Source organism: Boleophthalmus pectinirostris, unplaced genomic scaffold (assembly GCF_026225935.1).
Source record: "Boleophthalmus pectinirostris isolate CB_2022bp ecotype Guang Dong unplaced genomic scaffold, ASM2622593v1 HiC_scaffold_4, whole genome shotgun sequence".
Taxonomy (NCBI): domain Eukaryota; kingdom Metazoa; phylum Chordata; class Actinopteri; order Gobiiformes; family Gobiidae; genus Boleophthalmus; species Boleophthalmus pectinirostris.
In genome coordinates, this window is record NW_026571353.1 from 40,779,949 (window position 1) to 40,789,111 (window position 9,163).

General features: G+C 44.2%; 1 protein-coding gene across 1 annotated transcript in view; it reads right to left on the reverse strand.

Moving 5' to 3' along the window:
• The window catches only part of ddx31 (DEAD (Asp-Glu-Ala-Asp) box polypeptide 31), a 26,901-nt gene extending 19,251 nt beyond the window's left edge, over positions 1-7,650 (reverse strand). The window contains exons 1-3 of the mRNA XM_055161981.1: positions 7,570-7,650; positions 7,391-7,409; positions 7,033-7,056 (exon numbers count right to left, since the gene is read on the reverse strand). Coding sequence (XP_055017956.1) covers positions 7,033-7,056; positions 7,391-7,409; positions 7,570-7,650 — 124 coding nt within the window. The remainder of the gene's footprint in view (positions 1-7,032; positions 7,057-7,390; positions 7,410-7,569) is intronic.
• Positions 7,651-9,163: the final 1,513 nt, after the last annotated feature.

The window sequence follows — 9,163 nt, forward strand, 5'->3', positions numbered from 1 at the left end:
TAGTCCCTGGGTTTTAGTCCTGGTTTAGTCCTGTTTAGTCCTGGTTAGTCCTGGTTTAGTCCTGGCTTAGTTTAGTCCTGGTTTAGTCCTGGTTAGTCCTGGTTTAGCCTTTAGTCCTGGTTTAGTCCTGGTTAGTCCTGTTTAGTCCTGGTCTAGTCCTGGTTTAGTCCTGGTTTAGTCCTGGTCTAGTCCTGGTTTAGTCCTGGTTTAGTCCTGGTTTAGTCCTAGTCCTGGTCTAGTCCTGGTTTAGTCTTGGTTTAGTCCTGGTCTAGTTCTGTTTAGTCATTTTAAATCTCAACGTAAACAAACAGTCTTTCACTTCCTGTTTCCCTCCCTCCCTCCTCCCTGATTGGCTCTGATCCGGCTCCGGCTCCCCCGATTGGCCCCCTCCCGAACGCTGCGCCGTGATTGGCCTCCTCCCGAACGCTGCGCTGTGATTGGCTGCCGGTGTCCTCTGCAGACAGTTAGCCGCATTAGCCCTGTCCTCAGATGAACTCCCCCAGTCTCCTCCTGTCTCAGTCTGCTCCCTCCATCAAATCCAGCCCAAAACCAGACCCGGACCCGGACCACGGCCAGCGCCAGGACCACAGCACCTCTCCTCTCAGGTAAGGACCCGTCTGGACCTGCTTTAGTCCTGGTTTAGTCCTGGTTTAGTCCTGGTTTAGTCCTGATTCTAAGCATGCTGCATCATTAACTCTATATCCTCCTCAGTGAATTCAGTGAAGATCTGATTTTGTCCTGGTTTAGTTCTGCTTTAGTCCTGGTTTAGTTCTGCTTTAGTCCTGGTTTAGACCTGGTTTAAAGATGGGTTAGACCTGGTTTAGTCCTGGTTTAGAACTGGTTTAAACATGAGTTAGTACTGATTTAGTCCAGGTTTAGAAATGGTTTAACAATGAGTTTGTCCTTGTTTAGTCCCAGTTTAGTCCCGGTTTAGTCCCAGTTTAGTCCCAGTTTAGTCCTGGTTTAGTCCCAGTTTAGTCCTGGTTTAGTCCCAGTTTAGTCCTGGGTTAGACCTGGTTTAAAGATGGGTTAGACCTGGTTTAGTCCTGGTTTAGACCTGGTTTAAACCTGAGCTTAGAAATGGTTTAACGATTAGTTTGTCCTAGTTTAGTCCCAGTTTAGACCCGGTTTATCATGTTTTAGTCCGGATTTAGTCCTAGTTTAGATCTGGTTTAAAGATGGGTTAGACCTGGTTTAGTCCTGGTTTAGAACTGGTTTAAACATGAGTTAGTGCTGATTTAGTCCAGGTTTAGAAATGGTTTAACAATGAGTTTGTCCTTGTTTAGTCCCAGTTTAGTCCTGGTTTAGTCCCAGTTTAGTCCTGGTTTAGATCTGGTTTAAAGATTGGTTAGACCTGGTTTAGTCCTGGTTTAGAACTGGTTTAAACCTGATCTTAGAAATGGTTTAATGATTAGTTTGTCCTGGTTTAGTCCCAGTTTAGACCCGGTTTATCACATTTTAGTCTGGATTTAGTCCTAGTTTAGATCTGGTTTAAAGATGGGTTAGACCTGGTTTAGTCCTGGTTTAGTCTAAGTTTAGAAATTGTTTAACAATGAGTTTGTCCTTGTTTAGTCCCAGTTTAGTCCTAGTTTAGACCTGGTTTAGTCCTGGTTTAGTCTTGGTTTAGTTCTGATTTAGTCCTGATTTACTCCTTTTATAGACTGGGATTAATAAGAGTGGTCCTGGTTTAGTCCTACTTTAGACCTGGTTCAGTCCTGGTTTAGAACTGGTTTAACAATGAGTTTGTCCTGGTTTAGTCCCAGTTTGGTCCTAGTTTAGACCTGATTTACTCTTAGTTTAGACCTGGTTTAGTCCTAGTTTAGACCTGGTTTACATCTTGATTAGTCCTGATTTAGTTTCCACAAAACTTGACCAAGACCAAGACTTGTAAGGTAAGGTTTAGTCCTGGTTTAGTCCTGGTTTAGTTCTGGTCTTGTCCAGGTTTAGTCCTGGTTGAGTCCTGATTTAACCCTCTTACTATAGTCCTGGTTTAGATCTTTTTTTATATTTTGATTAGTCCTGGTTTAGTCCCGGTTTAGTCCTGGTTTAAACATGTGTTAGTCCTGATTTAGTTCTTGTTTAGACTTGATTTAAAGATGGGTTAGTCTTGGTTTAGTCCTGGTTTAGTCCAGGTTTAGAACTGGTTTAAACATGAGTTAGTCATGGTTTAGTTCCAGTTTAGACCTGGTTTATCATGGTTTAGTGCCGGTTTAGTCCTAGTGTAGACCTGGTTTAGTCTTAGGTTAGAGCTGGTTTAGACCTTAGTTTAGTCTTTGGTTAGACCTGGTTTAAATATGAGTTAGTCCTGGTTTAGTTCTAGTTTAGACCTGGCTGAGTCTTAGTTTAGACCCGATTAAAACATGGGTTAGTCCTGGGTTAGTCCTGGATTAGTCCAGGTATAGACCTGGATTATCATGGTTTAGTCCCGGTTTGGTCCTAGTTTAGACCTGGTTTAGATCTTGATTAGTCCTGGTTTAGTTTTGGTTGGGTTCAGGTTTAGTCCTGGTAGAACATCTATGCAAAAATATTTTCCTAATTTTTAATGAAATAAAAATTTTAATTTAAATTTTCGATTTCGCCCCCTGCAGGAACTTTAACCAAACTGCCTCTCATTTTCAGATCTAGACCTGGATCATAACCGGACTGAACATGGACCTGGAGCAGACCTTCACACAAAGATCCCAGAGATAAACCCTTAGACCCACCGAGTCCGAACACCTAAACCCAGACCGTGTCCAGTCCCGTCGTGGTCCAGCCCCAGAGCGGCCGGAGCTCCAGGATGGCGGAGGGGCTGCTGCAGGTGCACGTGCCCGACTTCGGGAGCTCGGTCCTGGGGAGCCTGGAGGAGCAGAGGGCCTCGGGGCAGTACTGCGACGTCCACATCCTGGTCCAGGGACAAGTCTTCAAAGCCCACCGCGCCGTCCTCGCAGCCTCCTCCCTCTACTTCAGAGACCTGTTCAGCTCCGAGCCCGACCACATACAGGTGAGGAGACCGGGACCAGGACTAGACTAGGACCAGGACCAGGACCAGGACTGTACTGAGATTATACCAGGATTAAACCAAGAACTGTACCAAGACTAGACTTCAGAGACCTGTTCAGCTCCGAGTTGGACCATAGACAGGTGAGACCAGAACAGGACTAGACCAGACGAGGACCAGACCAGGACTACACCAGGACTAGACCAAGTCTAGACTAAGGACTGTACTAAGATTACACCAGGATTAAACCAAGAACTGTACCAGGACTTCACTTCAGAGACCTGTTCAGACCTGGTCTCAGTCTTCAGCCTCTGGACTTGGTCCAGGGACTCGGTCTCTGGTCTCAGTCCTCAGAGTCTCTGGTCTGACCCGGTCTCTGGTCTCTGGTCTTAGTCCTCAGAGTCTCCGTCGGTGCTGGAGTTGCCGTCGTCGGTGTCTCCGGCGTGTTTCGAGCAGATCTTGTCGTTCTGTTACACGGGTCGCCTGGTGGTGGCGCCGCAGGAGCAGCTCGTCCTCATGTACACGGCCGGGTACCTCCAGATCCAGAACATCGTGGAGCGAGGGATGGAACTCCTGATGAAGAGCGCGTCCTCCTCCTCCTCCTCCCCGCTCTGCTGCGACTCACAGGTACCAGGACTAAACCAGGACTAGACCAGGACTAAACCAGGACTAAAACAAGACTAAACCTGGACTGCAGAACTAAACCTGGGCTAAACCAGGTATAAACCAGGACTGATCTGGTCTCAGTCCTGATCTGATCCCAGTATGGTCTCGGTCTGGGACAAGACCCGGTCTGGTCCCGGTCTCAGTCCTGATCACCCGATGCAGGTGCACCTCTGGACCCGTCCCGACACTCCTGGTTTAGTCCTGGTTTAGTCCTGGTTCAGTCCGTTATCTGTTTTTTCCATTTTTCATTTAAACACAAAATCGAAAACTGAAAAAACAAATCATTATGTTTTTTTTTTTTCCATTTTGCTTTTGGAGACAAATAATGAAGAAAAAACTTTTTTTTTTTTTTTTTTTTTTTTTCTTATTTTTGGTTTAATTTTGAAAAACAAATGAACGAATGACACTTGGTTTATGGAGATCTAGATGTTTTGTGTTACAGTTAAACCGCAGAGAAGTAAAAAAAAAAAATAAAAAATGGGTAGTTCATTCCTTTGACCTCTGACCTCTGACCCTGCCCCAGACGTCGGCAGAGGAGCTGGGAGGATTCGAGGCGCCCGCCCCCCAGAACAGCGCCCCCCACAGGGAGAGTCCGGACCAGCCCTGCCTGAGCTCCGAGGAACTGCTGCTGTCCGTGAGCCGGATCAAACAGGAGAGAGCCGATACTCCGCCCGCCGAGGAAGAGCCGGAGCCCAGGTGAGACGCACGACAGGTGAGACTCTCCACAGGTGAGACGCACGACAGGTGAGACTCTCCACAGGTGAGACGCACGACAGGTGAGACGCACGACAGGTGAGACGCACGACAGGTGAGACTCTCCACAGGTGAGACGACAGGTGAGACGCACGACAGGTGAGACTCTCCACAGGTGAGATGCTCGACAGGTGAGACGCACGACAGGTGAGACGCACGACAGGTGACGACAGGTGAGACGCACGACAGGTGAGACGCACGACAGGTGAGACGCACGACAGGTGAGACGCACGACAGGTGAAACACACGACAGGTGAGACGCTCCACAGGTGAGATACTCGACAGGTGCAGGGCCGTGTTTCTCAAACTGTGCTCTCTTTCCAAACACACTGGCACTCATGTCAGTGACTGATGCCCGCTGACATGACACGGTGGCATCGCTCGTGGCCGCGACAGCAGCATAATTGTTATTGTTCACCCCAAAACGTAGGGCGCACTTTACATCGAGCACGAAGTCAAACGACGCAAAACACAAAACGATGAAAAGAAAACATCTGTAAACGAAAAACGCTGCATAAAGAGTCGCCACAACCTGCAGGGGGCGCTGTCAGTGTAACAGCTCAATGGAGAGAGACAAGGCCAAGACGATAAACTACAGTGGGAACTAATTATTGTTATGGCTCATCAACATCACAGATCTATTAAAATAATGAGTGATGTGCAAAAGTGTCACCTCGTAAAATCAGGGAAATCAGACTTCCTGTCATAACTCCAGGTTCTCTATTCCTACCAAAAAAGTGACTTAGTTCAAAAATATAACAAAATATTAAATAATGCACAAAATCTGGCGCTTTCAAAAAGCAGAGAAACCTGTTAGATATACAATAATGTTTTTAAGATTTAAGATTACAATTACTACAATAAAAAATATTACCCAAGTAGAAGTAAAAGTATGCGGCTAGAAAAGTACTTTAGAAAGCACAATTTCTTTACCAGAGCTGGATCAGAACCGGTCTGGAGAGGGTCTGAAACAAGTCCAGGTGAATCTAAATGGGCCTGGACACCTTCTGACCTCTCTCTTTTTCTCTTTTTCTCTTGTTTTCTGTTTTTTTCTGTTTTTGTCGTCAGAGGCGAGCTGAGGGGCGGGGCTCTGTGTTACCTGGGCGCGGGCGTGGCTCAGATGCAGTCCTTCCTGATGCCACCAGGGGGGCGCTGCAGTCCCGGCTCCAGTCCTCAGGCCACAGAGGAAGAGCTGGACGATGATTTCTACGCCAACGCGGTCAGCACCAGCCTGTACCAGCACCTCTACCCCTACGGTAACTTCCCACTCACTCTGAACGGAACGACCACTTCATGACATCACGAGGTGGAACAGAGCGTTTGGAGCTTTGGAGATGTAGACAGACTGATAATAAAACAAAACACAACTCCAGGTCTGTTTTTTGAGGAGGGAACAACATTAGAGCACAAACCATTTTATAAATAACAAATGTATCATATTTGATACGTTGGGCCTTCGTGGTCATTTTACAGAACACAACCATGTTTATTTTAGGACCCAACTAAATTCTCTTTGATGCATTTAGAACTCAGAGAAACTTTTCTGAACACTTCCTTTTCTGTTTTTGAATCTCTGAACTGAATGATTTTTATTTTGCCATGTGGAAGGAGAGAAAACAGTTTTAATCCTTGTTCATCTCAGATGTACGTTACATTTCCCACCGTACATGTGTGTGAAATGATTATAAATAAATGTCAAAAATAAATGAGTGACTCTTCTATATGCTCTGAATCAGTAAAATATAGATTATTATTTATTTTGTGTGTGAAAATTGAAGAGACAGTTACACCAAATAAACCACTGACCTTTCATTTATTTACAAGTCAAGTAAAGATCAAAATTCCACCATTATGCAATAAACTGAAAACATATTTTTTAAGGTGACATGTGACGTCTTAGTTATGAAATACTAAAAACTGTGTGTTGTTACATTGGATATGATATAGTGATGATGAGGTTCATAATCACAAAAACCTGCTGTATCAAATTTGATACAAACTATTTTAACATGATTTTTCTACAAAGTGAAGTAAAAATATAAAGACGTAAAGAAGTAAATGTTCATATTGAAGAATCAATAACAATATTTAGGCAAATCTTCTCCAGAAACAGATAATATCTCCTCTGAGCCTGTTATTTACTGAAAACCATGGACAGTCCACCAGGGGGCAGCAGACAAGTATTTAATTGTAAACAGCTGAACACTGCCCCAATCACAGACGAATTCCTCGTGAATATTAACGGCTCGAGTCTCCGTGTAGCTGCACATGTAGTGGCCGAATGTAAACACACACAAACTGCACAAATTCACTTGCATAGCCCTGCACCGAACCAAACGTCTCGTACCAAAATGGTTTGATTACACATGTACCGTTATAATCCGCGTGTCATTCGTTCATTCATTTTTCAACAGTTTTCTTCATTATTTGTCTCCAAATCCAAAATGAAAAACTGAAAATGATTCGTTTTTTCATGTTTTGATTTTGTGTTTAAATGAAAAATGGAAAAAACTGATAACGGCCGTTTCCCATTTACGTGACTTCCGTGACTGCGATGTCGGACTTTTGCACCGCATACGGACTGAACCAGGACTGATCCAGGTCCAGGACCAGACCGGGACCAGACTGAAGGCTCAGAGTCCACAGCAGGGCCGGAGCTCGAAGCTGAGGCTCGGACCCCGCGGAGGCTTGGAGTCAAAGCTCGGAGTCCGCTCTGGTCCCGCTCTGGTCCTGGACCTGGATCAGTCCTGGATCAGTCCTGGTTCAGTCCGTATACAGTGCAAAAGTCCGACATCGCAGTCATGGACGTCACATAAACGGGAAATGGTCGTTATCCATTTTTTCCATTCTTCATTTAAACACAAAATCAAAAACTGAAAAAACAAATCATTATCTGTGTTAACAGTTGTTGGTTTTATATTGAAAAACAAATGAACGAATGACACACAGATTCATTATAACCCTAAGTTTGATACCAAAGAACAGACTCACCAGTTCTAATACCACAGTGCTAATAAAAAAAACAAAAAAACACTCTTTCTTAGACAAGAGAATGACTTTCCACAGTAAATTAGGGTGATCAGATTTTCAGAATCAAAAACTGGGACACTCTGGGTTTTGGGTGACTTTTTCGGTGGCTCGTGTCTGATTTTTGTCGTGTTTGTCTGTACAGTCCCGGAGAAGCTGGACATGCTGCCGCTGCCGTTGGCCAACGAGCGTCGCGCCTGCGTTCTGATCGGCCGGGACAACATGGCCCTGCCGGCCAGTTTGGTGAGTCAGATCGGGTACAGGTGCCACCCGGCGCTGTACGCGGAGGGGGACCCCGGGGAGAAGCTGGAGCTGGTGGCCGGGTCGGGGGTCCTCATGACCCGCGGGCAGCTCATGAACTGTCACCTGTGTGCGGGCGTCAAACACAAAGTCCTGCTCCGGAGACTGCTGGCCACCTTCTTCGACAGGTGAGTCCGGACCAGAGCTAAGGCAGGACTAAACCAGGACTGAACCAGGATCAGGACTAAACCAGGACTAAACTGGGACTAAACCAGGATCAGGACTAAACCAGGACTAAACCAGGACTAAACTAGGACTAATCAGGAAGTGCTTGGATTTTAAAGTACTTTTGAGGTTTTTAAAGGTCTTAATGCTCTTAATCCTGTTCATTTATTTGATCTGCTTTTATCATATGAGCCGAATCAGGTCCTCAGGTCCTCAGGTCCTCTTTAAATGTCCCAAGAGTCCAAAATAAAACTCCTGGTGAAGTGTCCTTCAGTTTTTATGGCCCCCGTCTATGGAACAGTCGACCTGAGGACTTGAGGACCTGAAGTCCACTGCACGTGTTAATATTTTTTTAAAAGGAAACACAAAATCTTTTTAGATTAACTTTGTAACAACTCTTATACTACATTATTTTTTTTGTACCACTTTTATATATATAATTATATTACAATATATATTATTTACAAAAATATATTACATTTATATTTATTTCTTAAAGGACTTTTACATTGCCTTTATTTCATTTTTTATCTTTTTTTTTTTTAACAGTGCCCTAAAGAGCTTTTGTATTTTTTGTAATTTATGTAACTTAGTGGGTGTTTGTGCTTCATCGAGTCTATGAAAAGTGTAAATAAAGTTTGATTGATTTGATTGATTGACACTTATAAATGTTGATTTTACAGGATATGTCTTTTTTAAAATAGAAAACCTCAATCTGACACAAACATCAACAGGACACACTGAAACACGTCCAGAAGGTGTAAAGCCCTGAAGCAAACTGAGACCAGGACTGAGACCAGGACTGAGACCAGGACTGAGACCAGGACTGAGACCAGGACTGGACTGAAGCAGGATTCTTTCTGTTGATCTTCTGACATAAGTGAGTTGTGTTCACAGAAACACTCTGGCGAACAGCTGTGGGACTGGGATCCGCTCGTCCACCAACGACCCAACCAGGAAACCTCTGGACAACAGGGTCCTCAACACCGTCAAATGTAAGACTCTGGACCAAACCTGGACTAAACCTGGACCAAACCTGGACTAAACCAGTTAATGTTGTCACAATACTTTTCAAGCTTCATTTTGATAAAAAAAATACCAGATTTTTACAAATAAATCTGTGTATTGTTTGTTCATTCATTTTCCATTATAAAATCAAAAATAACAAAACGAAAAAAACAACAGTTTTCTTCATTATTTGTCTCCAAAATCAAAACGAAAAAACAAATAATGATTTCTTTTTTCAGTTTTCGATCTTGTGTTTAAATGGAA